A 14,621-nucleotide genomic window follows, 5' to 3' on the forward strand; every position below is an offset into this window, starting at 1 on the left:
AAAATAATATCGTAAAACGATACAATGTTGGTAAGAATGTAGTAGAGCTATGCAATGGTGTTGATCGCAAATAAGGTTGACTTGTGAACCAGTCAACTTGATTTGAAGCTTTCGATACTGCAGGAATCCATACTATTTGGTTCTTTCGGTAAAGTAACGTAGGTAGAAAAGAAAATATTTTTTCTGTTATTTTATTACAAATTTTTTACTTTATTTATATTTTGTTTTATTATTTTATACCTACGTGACTTTACTAGCTTGTTTGCCCGTCCTAGGACGGAAGCTGTAATATTTACGAAAAAATTGAGCGGAGTATAATTGTATCTTGTGTAAATTTAATGGCAGGGAATCTTGCACAAAATATGTAATCGAACACCTCACTGCATTTTACTGTAGCACTGTATTTATGGCAGTGAATCTGGCACAAAACTACGGCATGTCACTGTAGCACTGTATATAACTGACCTTCAATTTGTTAAAATGCACTGCTCTGAAATTTTATTCTCTTCTGCTTTCGGTCGCTGGGGTTGAAATAAACTGGAATTCGATACAATATCTGGAAAATCACCGAGAAACGTCTATTTTACCATAATGTAGAAGTTATAAATTAGACTTACCTTTTGTCTCAAGTGCTGAAGAAATAAATAAAGACACCAAATCCACTTTGTTGCTGCGTATAATTATTTATTAGATTCACTTTCAATAAAAAAAAACGTGAAACTTTTAGCAAATTAATGAGAAAAAAATAAAGTCTGCATTAACCACACGTACTTGTGAAAAAAAATGCAAACAAACATGCTCTGATAATATATGCATTGCCTTTGAAATGTATTGGCCTACATATATTATTAGAGCATGTTTGTTTGCATGTTTGGTGTTTGAACATCTGAACACCTCTATTATTGCCAAAAAAAAATCTAAAATCTATTAATTCTCAGAGCTGTTTTGATTAGTCAAATCACGTGACCACCTAAATGTGATATCTTGCTTGCAGTCATCAAGGCGAGTGCTGAGAGAACGACTCACTACACTTGAGAGCCCTGTCTGGATTCAAACCCAGGCTGAGGCGTGAGCTTTGAAAATGACAATCTGAGCGGCAAGAGGATGCGTTCACTTAATATTTTATTTATTTTTACTGGTCGGAACCGCCAGGTTACATCAGCCCACAGGGGATTATTGTGTCCGTCGTGCAGGGAGGGGCTGGGTGGGGAGGGGAGGGTGGGGAGGGAGGGGCTGGGTGGGGAGGGTGGGGAGGGGCTAGGTGGGGGTGGGAGGGGTGGGGCTGGGTGGGGAGGGGCTGGTCACCCCGTGGTGCCCTTATAAGACTCAACGTTTCACCTACTCACGCCGGCTTGTGCCCGCCCTCACAGTCGGGCATATTTGCGGAATACACCACGCCGGCGTTGACCCTGGCCACTGACCGAGCAACCCAACGTTCCTACCAGCTCCCTCCGCAGGAATGTGTTACATTTATTTTATTTAAATCTTTCCCTTGAAAATCTCTCGGGTCATGGAACATCTCATTTGTAAGGGTATCCAGGGTGTGACGCACGTATACAAAAATGTTAAATATGTAACCTATACAATGTCCGTGTATACAATGAATAGCACACTCATTCAAACACAAGGATAAACAATATTGTGCATAATTAACTTGGGAATACTGCCGGTTCAAATACAATTTATTTTAGCTGTAACAGTTGCAAATATTGTGTAAGTGTGGTTTAATTTGGTATCTAAGTTTATACTGCCAGCTTAGTCTTCGGCTACTAATACATTAATGCTAATGATGCATACCGTGTCAACCCAAACGGGTTACCCATATTCTTGTACAGGGAAATTGAGTTTTCAGGTCGATATGGCGTACGGCCGTTTCAATACGGGTAAAAAAAACATTTGTTGTCTATTTGTTTGTGTTTCTCCCTTGTGATGGGACTTTGTAGGATGAACGTTGAGACGTGTGACCAGTAAGGTTTGAATTGGTCTGTAATAAGTTGGGGCACATAAGGGTTGACAGGTATGATGATGCTTTCAATGACAGGTCCATCCATAATGCAATGGAGCAGCAATATTTTCTAATTTTACTTTTAATACAAACGAGTTTATTGAGGAATATGTTTGATCATTGAAGGATGACTTTGTTCGTCAATAGCTACGAATACATTGTTAGGGACGTCCATAAATGACGTCACGCACATGGGGGGGGGGGGTCAGACATTTGTGACGATGTGTGACGAGGGGGGGGGGGTGAGAAATGTGACGTCACATCAAAATTCGCAACTTTAAATAAATATAGACAACACGTTTTACTTAATTAAATAGACTTTTTTAATAAATGTTTTCTCCTACAACATCAGAGTGCAGCGCCACATTAAATACGCACTACAATGACAATAGTGTAAAGCGATTTGAAACATGTTTTATTTTGGGGGGGGGGGGGCAGCGCTTTGTGACGTCATATTTGAGGGGGGGGGGGTCTGACTTTTTGTGACGCCGTGTGACGACGGGGGGGCGGGGTCAAAATCGTCCAAAATCGCGTGACGTCATTTATGGACGGCCCCTTATTCATATGCCAATTCAAACATTGTTCATCAGCAAACCAAAATATTCCTATTATGCCCGATGATGAAAAGTACAGCCTCAAACTCTTACATCGCCTATCTCTCCGGCCTCGACATTTCTGTGTGTTGCAGAAGGCCCATTGCCCGAAACGTCGCCTTAAATGATGAGGGGGTTTTAAACGAATGAATCGAACAACCACGATGGGTGGCGTTTAAAGACGCGTCGCTCGCGAGACAGCCAATCCGGTGCGTCGCTCGCGAGACAGCCAATCCGGTGCGTCGCTCACGAGACAGCCAATCCGGGGCGTCGCTCGCGAGACAGCCAATCCGGTGCGTCGCTTACGAGACAGCCAATCCCCGTCGCTCCCCAGTCGTAGACGCCACGCCCCTTGCGGAAGTTGCGTGCGACAGTGTCCCGACACGAGTGGGGGGGGTGGGGAGCGCAACGCGTGAGGAGTTCGCGATTCCCACCGGCTGAGGGTGGACGCGAGGCCTCGGCCCACTCCCGCTGCCGCCGCCGCTGCTGCTGCTGCTCCTCCACCTCCTGTATACACCCCCCCCCCCCACCACGGAGCCTTCACTCACGCACTACGAGGCGAGGAGAACGCGTGCCTCCGTGATGCCCGCACTCGGCCCGGGCTACTGGAGCGGCTACCGGCTCTGAGGCCGTGACCCCGAGGCACACAACAACCCCCCCACCTCTCGCCCGCATCGTCCCGTCGCTTGCGAGCAGGATGCAGTGCGTCCCTGTCAGGTGCCCTTTGCTGCTGTTGAGGCTGCGCCAGGGCTCCCGTGCCCCCCGCGTGAGCTACGGACGCGCCGGGCGCTGGGCCGCGCCGACCCGTGGCCCTTGCCGCACGGCGGTGGCGGCGTTGATTTGCCGCGGGGCTCCGCGGTTATGGCCCCAATGCACGACCGCGTTGGCGAGGGCTGCGTCGGGCTTGCAGGCTTCCGCGGAGCGATGGGCCCAGGCGATGAGCGGCGCTGGGCTCCGACGAACGGGTCTGAGGGTGGTGGTCCCGGGGCTTCCAGGGGTCATCGTGCCCTGGAGGGGTCACCTGGGATTCGCGGCTCCCGGCGCACGGGCCTGGAGCCTCCACCACGTCAGGAGGTTCGCGAGCGGCGCTGACGATGGACGAGGCCTCAAGCAAGCGGGTGACACTGGCGCGGCTTCCGAGGTTGGGGATGTTAAGAGCGCCGATGAGTCCTCCAAGGACTTGAAGAAGCTGATGGCGCTTGCACGACCCGAGAGTCGGACGCTCGCCGGTGAGACAGCGCCACATTTCGGCTGCCCCGGGACGTTAGCAGTGCGTCGTGATGACCGCGGTGTTGCCCCCCCCCCCCACCTGCTGTTGAATCCTGGCACGAGCACTGCACGCGATTGACCGTGACGGGGATGAATGTGGAGTGGCACATTGTCAATTGCTGCGCTCGAGTTATTGTGCGGAATGCACAACATAACTTGTTTTTATATTTTGAGCACACGCCAGGGTAACGTATTCTTGAGCAGATATGGAATTAGATAAGGTGAAATCCTTATGCTCCCTGGGTTATAATGCACTATTGTATGCCATTAATGGATTTGGCACAACACAAAGCACAAATTGACTTGTTGAGAGGAGCAGGGCAGCTTGACCTCCCATTTAGTTTGAAAGGCTTTGTGAGTTTAGTGAGATTGTGTTTATTCAAACTTCGCCTTCTAATCGCCGGTTTTGTTTTCTTTGCCTTCCACTCGTGGCAGCGGCGGTGGGGCTTCTGTGCATATCGAGTGTGGTGACAATGTCGGTGCCGTTCTGCCTGGGCAAGGTCATCGATGTGATCAACAGCACTGGCGGCGTAGACATGGCACCCACCGACTTGGCTCACCTGGCCACCGTGCTCTCCGGCATCTTCATGGCCGGGGCCGTCGCAAACGCCGGCCGTGTCTATCTCATGCAGGTGTCAGGTCCGGCCTGCCACGCACCACACCACCACCACCACGGCTCTGTGATCGGATTGTGGGCCTCTACCGGTCCAGGCCAGATTGTCTGTCAAGTGTAGTACATTGCCTCTATGGCAGTGGTCAAATGTGAAGATGCATTCAGTGTTGCCTGTATTAAGTGTATTTGTCTTATGTATTGCTCATTAAGTGTGATACAATTTATGGAGAGCTTAACGTATTTAAAAGCTAGGCAGGGGGTGGTGGCGGCACAGTCAGGTGTGTGCACTGCACTCAGAAGCCGGCCACCTGAGTTTGATTCCGAGTCATTGCTAACGCCAGTGGCAAATCGTATCACAGCCAGTCCCGACCACCTATCCCCCTCCCTGCCCCTCACCTTTCCCAACTTGCAATGACCAGTGTGGTATAGTCCAACATCTCCCGTGACTGACATTACCCGCGGAGGCCTTCGTCCAGTCGTGGATTGACAAAAGGGCTTTAAAACAGCACTTAAGAAACATGAAGTCGTTTGTAAATAATGAAGATGTTTAATGCATTTCCAAACTGCAAGGAACAGGCGGTTGTGAAACCCTTGATCTCTTATCGGTAATCTCACCATCGTCCGTTGGGGCATGTGATGATGACATCTGGTGCGGTCGCAGGCCAACGGATTGTGCAGCGACTCCGCGACTCCCTCTTCCGTGCCATCATGCGGCAGGAGCTCGGCTTCTTTGACCGGACGCGCACGGGCGAGCTGGTGAACCGACTGTCTGCTGATACGGCCCTAATGGGCCGCGCTGTCACGGAGAACTTGTCCGATGGACTGAGATCTTTGGCCCAGGTCACGGTCGGCATCGGCATGATGGTGCGTGAGGAGTAACAGTTCTACCCGAGGGTAGTAGCGTGCACAGCCTGAATAGTGGTGTGGTGCTACATTGTGGCACTTCTGTAAAAGGTTAAATATGTCTCCAATTAATAAAATATTTCATGGTATTTTTTTTTTATAATAGGGGGAGCGGTGGCGCAGTCGTCGACATGCTGCGGCTTGAACTTGGAAACCTGAATTTGAGTCCTGGTCACGGCTGACATCGCCTATGTTTTACATTCCCATGAAAAAAATTGTAATTGGGAATGTCAAATATATTCTATCCATCTTGTTATATTAACACAGTGATGTGTCAAAATATAAGAAATATAAGAATTGTTTTTTCCCTTGGCGGAAAGGGTAAAACCAATTCTGATTCTGGAAAGAAAGGTCCCATGATGTAGCTGCTCGCCCTTAACTATAAATGCCCTGATAGTGCATTGTCTCTGTGCTGTTTGCCTTTTGGTGTTCTCTGGTCGAGGCTAGGCTCTGGTGTGGACCAATCAGTTGCAAGGACAATGCTTATATTGCCAGAGCATGTTTTGTTTGCATGTTCACCACAAGTATGTGTGGTTAATGCAGATATGATTCTTTGCTAAAGATTTATATTTGGTGTTTTAACATCTTAACACCTGTTTTCTGCCAGAAAGGGTAAAACCAATTCTTATACAGTGATGTATAATTATTGGTCATTTGGATTATATTGCACGTTATGAATTAATGTTATGGCATATTACTGACCTTTTTATGACACAAATTGTGCATAGAACTTGCATAACAACGTTGTGTGGAGGAGATATGTTACAATTAACCCTCATTCCAATTCAGGAGTATAATTCGAATCAAGAATATTTTATTTTTGATTTCCATATTAGCCTCAAGCGGCTGGAGGGTTCAGATTAACGAATTACATCCAACACGTACGAATCCACAAACATATATCCCTGCACACTTCAACGGATGCACCGTGGACTTGCGCATCAATGCACAGCACCACAGTGGGTGACGCGAGCTGTGCGCGCCCCCCGTCCTTTTCTAGTTTTACGTCTCGCCGAAGCTGGCCACCTTCGTCCTCGGCGTGGTGCCGCCCATCGCACTGATCGCCGTGGTGTACGGCCGCTACCTGCGCCGCATCACCAAACGCACGCAGGACTCGCTCGCCGAGGCCACGCAGGTAGGGCCGCCCCCGCCGGACACCAGAGCTGTCACTTATCCAGCAGCGGGCACATTTGTGATTCACCCCAACCTCCGTTGCATGAATTGTCACCAGTTCTTCGAAGGTAAAAGCCTCATAATTGCATGGGTCAGTTTGGATTCACGGTTCGATTGAATATTTGTTTTTACGCTTAGCTTGTGTTTTGCTATTCACAATGCACATCTTGTCCGTACTATCTCTGTGTTGTGTTTTACAAATGACTACTGCCCATCGCATGTGTATTGTCAATCTCATTTATACTATTCTGTTTGTCTCATTCTGACCATGACCGTAATGTAAATATAAGAAATTGAAAATCGTGCTGACTCGCACAACGTGGTGTATGTATCACGAGTATAATAAATAATTGTAATCAATGAATTTTACATGCTTGGCCAGCAGCAACTTCAAGCAGGAGGGACCTTTAAACATCTGAACGTTGAGTTGGCATGTGCAAGCAATGTGACGGATGTATATTGCACATATGTTTATCATCAATTATGGAATGCTCACGTGTACCCCTCGCAAGCCAATAAACAAAGTCTGCCAAAATAAGTGTGCCAGGCAGTAATTGATGTTCAAAACAGGTGGACGTGTTTTTGTTCTGCTTCACCGACCTTGCTTTCACGTCTTCCGTTCCGCACTGCAGGTGGCCGAGGAGCGCATAGGGAACATTCGCACGGTGCGGTCGTTTGCGAAGGAAGAGCTTGAGATGGAGAAGTACTCCTCCAAAGTGAACTACGTGCTACAGCTGGCATACAAGGAGGCTTTGGCTCGAGCCGGCTTCTTTGGGGCGGTGAGAGCTTATTAGCGCGCAAGAGCGCAACGGGAAAAGCCGGGGTTTGTGGGGCGTGTCTGCACACGCAGCATTAATGCTGCTACAATATAATAGACATGCCCAAAGAGATCCTGACATACAGTGTCGGAATCACTCAACCGATGTTGCAGCCCCAAACCAACACTGTTGTTGTTTCTGCCGATTGCATTTGGAGGGTAGAGAAGGTTGTCAGGGATTGTGTTGAGATGGAATGAAGGGATAAGGTAAACAGCGAGTGTGCGTTCGTTTTTGCAGACGGGGCTGTCTGGCAACCTCATCGTCTTGGCCGTGCTGTACAAGGGGGGACTGCTCATGCAGAGCGCACACATCACCGTCGGGGACCTCTCTGCTTTCCTTCTCTACTCTGGTTGGGTGGGCATCAGCATCGGAGGTAAGCTCACCTTCAGGTTACAGCAAGGGACACTGCTCTTGCCTTTTGCTGTCTTATATTTATTATGGCGTGATGAATAGTAATTTGTACGTCTATGTTCAGACTACTTTGCCAGGAAATAAATAGCTTCAGTTTACCTACAGTGGATTGCTTCAAAGCCTCCACTGACTGTTCGGAGTTCACAATGGTTCACTGTGTTGTCAATGGTCTGTTCAGTATTTTTAGCATTTTGCCTTTACCGAGAAAGGGTAAAAAAAAGTCTGTGCTTCATCTCCACCATAGGACTGAGCTCTTTCTACTCGGAGCTGATGAAGGGGCTGGGAACTGGCAGTCGCATCTGGCAGCTACTGGATCGTCAGCCGACCATCTCACTCGGTGGTACGCCCAGCCCAATCTCGAAGCAGGACATTCCGCATTAAATACCATCAAACATACAATCTTTCAACCGCGTGGGCGCTGACTTTTTGCAGCGGAAGTATTCGTCAATTAAAATAAACAGGTGTGGTGACGATTGCGATTTTGGGCTCCCTCTGGCTGATGCCGGCTGCTTGCTTTGTTGTGACGTGCGTCGCGTGGCAGAGGGGCAGGTGGTGCCGTTGCAGGCGCTGCGCGGGGAGATCGAGTTCCGTGGAGTGCACTTTGCCTACCCGACTCGTGAAACCGCCCCGGTGTTCCGCTCGCTGGACCTCGCGGTGCCGGCTGGCCAGGTCACCGCCGTCGTGGGCCCCAGTGGCTGCGGGAAGTCTACACTCCTGTCGCTATTGCTACGCCTCTACGACCCGCAGCAAGGTCGGACGCTCTGCTGCCACATGTCGCTCGCATAGCTAGGAGAGGTTGGGGCGCAGTATTCGTTCGCAGCAGAGGTCACCCTCCCATGGGGCACACTCGCACTGCTTTATCATAATCATCATCCGCCAAAACACGTATACGGATTACCTATTGGTATGGATTTGGACATGGTGTCACGCTTTCGCCAAAGTTACATATATGAGAATAAATATTCGGATACTGGGGGAAATATTACACATACACATGTTCACGATCACTGCATTGTGCATTTGTTCTGTGTTACAGGTCAAGTACTAATTGATGGGCAGGACGTCCGGGAGGTGAACCCAAGCTGGCTACGATCGCAAATTGGCACCGTCAGCCAGGTGCAAGCCCACATATCACTATCAGAATGTGAACTTACAGAAAGACATTTGCCCATAAACACAACTCATCCAGTAGGCACACACCTCGGCTGTATGTCGCGGGCTGTGCGATGCGAGCTTTAAGCTTCATTAGATGAAGAGAGACTTTAATAGTGCATTCAGGTGCTCCATCATAGTCATCTCGGTGACCCTCGCTGAACTGACATTAAAATGTATTCGAGTGACATTAAAATTCTGTTGACGTCAATGCAGCTCAGCGCGACAGATGGCCTGAACAAGAGTTTCAAAGATTCATACTTGCGTCAGTTGTGTGTGTCTGCACAGGGAAATGGCTATTATGTTTCTTCTTGAATTGATTTGTGTCTAATGCCGTACGTCTGCAGTGAAAGAAAAAGAACAAATTATGTATACGAACGCAAAAATTTGAAGTCTACGAATAACGCATTCGACATGGGGGTGGGGGCACCTCTTATTTTCTCGAGATGAAGAGGACTTTCAGATCCCTCGTAAATGCACAAGGTGGGCCACACATCACCCAAGCGGTGACTGTCATGACGGAAGCGACCGATCATGCTGAAATTCGATTCTGCGTTGTTGCCGCCTCGAAATTATTCCCCTGACATTCCTGATTAGTGCAGTTAAGATGCTGGCAGTGAAGGATTAATGTCGTTTTGCGAGCTATTTTGAAGTGGTTGGGTTTTGGCCAGTGAAACGAAGTTGTTGGAAGTATATTGGCCCCTGCAGGCCATAGGTTATCTATATTACAATAAAACATTGCGACACTTTTGGTTGACAAACAGAGGAACTGTTTGGTCTCTTCCATGCTGTGTTCAACCACCACTGCAGGTCAAAGCTCCTCCATTTTTTCTTCTTACCTCGCATAGCTCGTCGTGGAAATTCCCTTCCATCTCTTTAAAACGTTGCTCCGTGAAAAAAAAAAAAGTCTTCAGCTTCATCTGTCGCCTGATATTCGTAACCGCCAGCCATTTTTTTTTTTGCATTTGGGCCTGCGGTCAGGAACCGTGATTTTCAACAACGAAAAAAAACCCCCGCATGAAGCAGGACTCAAACACCCCTCGCGTGCGCGTGTGGCGCAGGAGCCCATCCTCTTCTCGTGCTCAATCGCGGAAAACATCGCGTATGGCGCCGCCAACCCCGAGGCCGCGAGCAAAGCGGACATCGCCCGCGCGGCGCAGGCGGCCAACGCCTTCGGCTTCATCGAGGGCTTCCCCAGCGGCTTCGACACGGTCGTCGGCGAGAAGGGGGTGCTGCTCTCCGGTAACGCCGCTCCGGCGAGGAGCTCGCGGGAGATACGGTTCAACCCGTACAGTCAACTCATCCACTCTGCCTGCATTCAACCATGCACTTTACTGCGAGTCGTAATGCACATCTTCCTGCTCCTTGCCTCACACTGCTCCAATTTGGAATTTCCTCCCATTGTCTCTTTTTTCCTCGCTTCCTCCGCCGAAACCTCTTTACTTTGTAAATTCCCTCCCGACATCTCTTTTCCCCAAGTCCTCGAGGCCTTTGCTCTCAATTCGAGACGCATTAATTTTTACCCATCACACCATTTCTTCCGTTTGTTGCTGGTTGCTTGGTGTTTCGGGCCTTTGGGTCTGTGCTCCGAAACATTGGGGAGAAAGCTGGAGTAACCGGAGGAAACCCATACATACAAGCCACTAACACTTGTGTGCACAGATCGATTCAGGAATCCATTGTTGTACAGGCCCCCTTGCAGTGGTTTAGAGTCCGCATAGCAATTTGGCTGAAATGCCATTTATTACTTTTATTTCTTGCATCAGAAAGATGTAAAAACTGCAAAATGTAATTTATGCGTTTGTTCTCTTGATGTGGAATGGCATTTGGGCTCAAAATCATGGCTCTTTGCCCAGTAGCTTTGCATGATTATTCTTACACTACTGCTAAGTATCACACACTTTTCATCCGTGTTGGCAAGCAGTGCTTTGCCCCTGGCCTTTTCAAAGAAATAAGCCCCCTGTGCCAAGATTTACTCAATGAAACACTTAAAGGTGTGAATTACCAGACCGGTTTCTGTGCAATTATCATCAACGCCCAGATGGAAACCACAAACGTTTGCCGCACACGAGAACCTGGTGCTTTTAATTTCCTTGACCGTGAGCCCATGGTATGGATCTCAGTGTTACTTATTATACCACTGGCACATGTCAAGCATCAGCCTCTTTGAGGCACTCGCTGAGCTCACAAACGATAAACATTCACACGGGTTATGTCTTCCACTTCACACAGGTGGCCAGAAGCAACGAATTGCAATCGCACGAGCCATCCTGAAGGTGATGCTTTTTTTACAGCGGAGCATTTCAAATTACACTCGATCCCCCACTGTATTTGAAGCGTAAATGTGTGTGTCGTAGCTCTGCCAATGATTTTTTTCTTATTCATTGCAGAATCCAAATATCCTCCTGCTGGATGAAGCAACAAGGTAGGATAAATCGTTTACTCCGATTATCATCATCAGCCACGATCAGTCCACTGCTGGGTGACAGCTTCCCCAAGCTGCCACCGCTTCTCGCTGTCTTGCGATGCCTCATTATATTAGATTTTTTTAATACTTTGATCTATAAAAAGCTCTGTTGATGAGACACAATGTTAAAACCTGTATAGAGTTTGCTTGTATTGTGATTTAGTGCTGCTAATAAGGCACTCCCAGATGGTCGCGTGGCCAGTGGGTTGGATAAGAAATATGTATATTTTTTACGTGGAGTGGTGGATATGTGAAGAAGACACATTGCTTATTTATTTTGTTAACACTGGAAAATGGTGTATGCACAATGTTATCCTGTTGTATAGATATTTTTTTATTATGAGGTGGTGTTAATGACGATTCCTTTTTTAACGAGTTGCAAAACTACATTTCACCTTTCCAGTGTTGTGTGTCGCTAAATATTTTCCTGGTCACCGGAAAACTGTGATGGGCACGTGAATAGTAACCGCAGCCATTGCGAGAGGTATGCTTGGCTGTGGCGTGCCGGATGCGGAAATATTTACCGGGGTCGCTCACATGAACAGACCCAGTTGAAATGAAACCCTGGTTCGTAGTAGCAGTGGTACTCGTAGTGAATACTTGTAGGCCCCAGTAAGCCATTGTTGTTGAAGGAGGCTGGCGATGTCAACTGAAATTAAACAAAACTATTCAACTAAACTTTTTATTTTACCAGGTAAGGCCCATTGAGCTATATAGCTCTTTTCAGAAGCGACCTGGCCACAAATGATAGCTCATTGAAGTGGCTTATCATGTGGGAATTTATATCAGTCAAATACTTTACTCCAAATGTATGTTTCTAAATGTGGAGGGAAAAACCGGAGAACCCAGAGAAAAATCCACGCGACCACGGGGAGAGAGACACGCAAACTACAAATAGGCAGGCGTCAGGGTCGGGATCGAACCCACGACCTCCTGTATATCAAGCAAGGTAGTTAACATCTTGCCACCACTAAATTAAGCCTCATCGCATTCGTCACCGCCGCCCCGCAGTGCATTGGACTCGGAGAGCGAGTCGCTGGTGCAGGAGGCGCTGGACCGGCTGATGACGGGACGCACGGTGCTGGTGATCGCGCACCGCCTCTCCACAATCCAGGGCGCGGACCGCATCGCCGTGCTTGAGCGAGGCCGCGTGGCCCAGGCCGGCACTTACGCACAGCTGACGGCCGACACGGGCGGCATGTTCCATCGCCTAGTGGAGCGCCAGACCGCGGCACACCACGCGGTCGTAGGGGACCAGCGTGCCGGATGAGCGGCGCATGTCATCGTCACCATGTAGTTGGAACTCAAAAGGCTGATCGCCATTTTCGACGAACAGTGACTTTGCATTTTCATGTAAAGGGATACGAGGAGAAACTGCCGAATGATATGCGCGAGCTGCCCGAACACCGATTATGAAAATCTTTATGGCAGGTGGACAACACGATGAGCCAGATGATGATCGGGGTTGCTGTAGTTGTGGCGGATGTGAAGGATGTATCTTGCCAAGTCAGTGCTGGCACCAAACTACTTCCTGAGAAATCCGTTGTCCCACCCTATATACTTTTGCGTGCACTTACATTGTAACCACATTACTCTCGTTCTATAGCTGTGATGTGTCGTGTTTTAAAACGGAGCAGACGCAAACGTGGACACGATGCAGTCGCAGAATCCAAAGTGCCACCTTGTGCCGTGGAATCAAAATTGTCCACACAGGTGATGGGAAATGATGTGGCATCTGTTGATCTTGTTAGACTTATAAGATGATATTCTGTGAGTACTGATTCAAAAAGTCTACACAAGGCAGGTTGTGCAGTGTTTCTACCAATAACATTGTTAATTGTGTAAGTTTGTGCCGTTGGTATTCAGGGAAGATGTGAGCGGTGAATCCCACAGAATATTTGAAAAAAATGTAAATGATCAACCACACGCTGTCACAATAACAGTGTCTTTAAAATGCCAATATTAAAGGCCAAATATATTTTGTATATGAGATATTTTAATCTATTTTATATGTGCATTATGATGTGTAGATTGTCTCTTTTAAAAATGGTGTTTTGGTTTTTTCCTCGGGCACATACTTGTGCTCGATCGCATTAGAACCGAGTCTCCACCCTCTCGAGAACCACCGAGCTTTGAGCGCTGGGTCTGGATGCCCCCCCGCACTCTGAATATTACCCTGTAAAGAAAGCCCTCCTCACGAGTTTACAAAAAGGAACTTTTTATGGTAATTTTTTTGTAATTTTGATTAAAAGCCATCACTGGTCTGTGGAACTGCATCAGCTTGTTGGATAACCACAGGGATTGATGTGATACCAAATTACTTGGCCGTAAACGGAGGAGACGCTACTATAGACATCGCTCTTGTGATTGGAGCAGGTTTGCCTGGTGTGGTTTTTATACATTCCACTTCTAAATAAAGACCATTCATGATGAGTTTGCATTTGATGTTTTGTCGTCATGTACTCTACAGGTTGCTCACACACCGTGGTTGTGTTACGTGCAACGGAGCGATGGGTCATTGGTCCGTTGCCCCTCGATCCCTGTGCCCATTCATCAGCCGAGGCGGCGAGTATCTCGGAACCCCAGGACCTTAGAGGGAGGGGGCATCAGTAGGGCAATTCGCCTCAAGTCCATGGGGACCCCAGCAAATAGCACAGATGGTATTTTGGTATTTTCTGAGCCTCCAAAAACCTTTTGGGGCGGCCCTACCAAGGAGCCCCACTCTTATCCCCTGCCCTCCCCAGAGGCTTCCATTAAACCAGCCAAGGCCGTACCCCTGGGTGGCCCGCGGCTGCATGCCACCACTCTCGCGCGCACACAACGCATGTGTATGGGCCATCCAGAACGTGTGTACAAGTGGACTGAAAATAGCCCGTGCGGCTGTACATCCAGAAGCAATCACCAGAACTTCGCTTTCATCCGTTATCGCCACGTTGAAGATGTTAATGCTCTGCTTTGAATGAGTGAGCGAGCGAAAACCCTGAGTGTCGTGCGGTTTCGGGTGCGATCGCCGCACAGCAGTGCACGCCTTGCCTTGTTTAGGCAGCGAGAAAAGCGGTCAGACGTAACTCGATCGGGCTCTCAAAAATACCCACAGCGTGCCACTCAGAACCGCTCTCCGCTGCCCCCAGGCGCGAGGGCAGGGTGAAAAAAAATCCCCTCGGTGACTCCAGGAAAGGACATGGCCCTCACTGCTCAAGGTCTCAGCGAGATGAGG

At 48.4% G+C, this 14,621-nt stretch overlaps 1 protein-coding gene across 1 annotated transcript; it reads left to right on the top strand.

Moving 5' to 3' along the window:
• The first annotated feature begins 2,981 nt into the window (after positions 1-2,981).
• On the top strand, positions 2,982-13,837 carry ABCB10 (ATP binding cassette subfamily B member 10). The gene is made up of 13 exons (XM_078595999.1): positions 2,982-3,827; positions 4,303-4,506; positions 5,142-5,344; positions 6,384-6,518; positions 7,189-7,335; positions 7,612-7,747; positions 8,030-8,125; positions 8,327-8,536; positions 8,822-8,901; positions 9,999-10,179; positions 11,170-11,213; positions 11,328-11,362; positions 12,416-13,837. The coding sequence occupies exons 1-13, from the start codon at positions 3,296-3,298 to the stop codon at positions 12,672-12,674; spliced, it is 2,262 nt and encodes a 753-aa protein (XP_078452125.1). The 5' UTR covers positions 2,982-3,295; the 3' UTR covers positions 12,675-13,837.
• The last annotated feature ends 784 nt before the right edge of the window (positions 13,838-14,621 follow it).

Source organism: Lampetra planeri, chromosome 7, assembly GCF_965212315.1.
Source record: "Lampetra planeri chromosome 7, kcLamPlan1.2.h2, whole genome shotgun sequence".
In the NCBI taxonomy this organism is placed as follows: domain Eukaryota; kingdom Metazoa; phylum Chordata; class Hyperoartia; order Petromyzontiformes; family Petromyzontidae; genus Lampetra; species Lampetra planeri.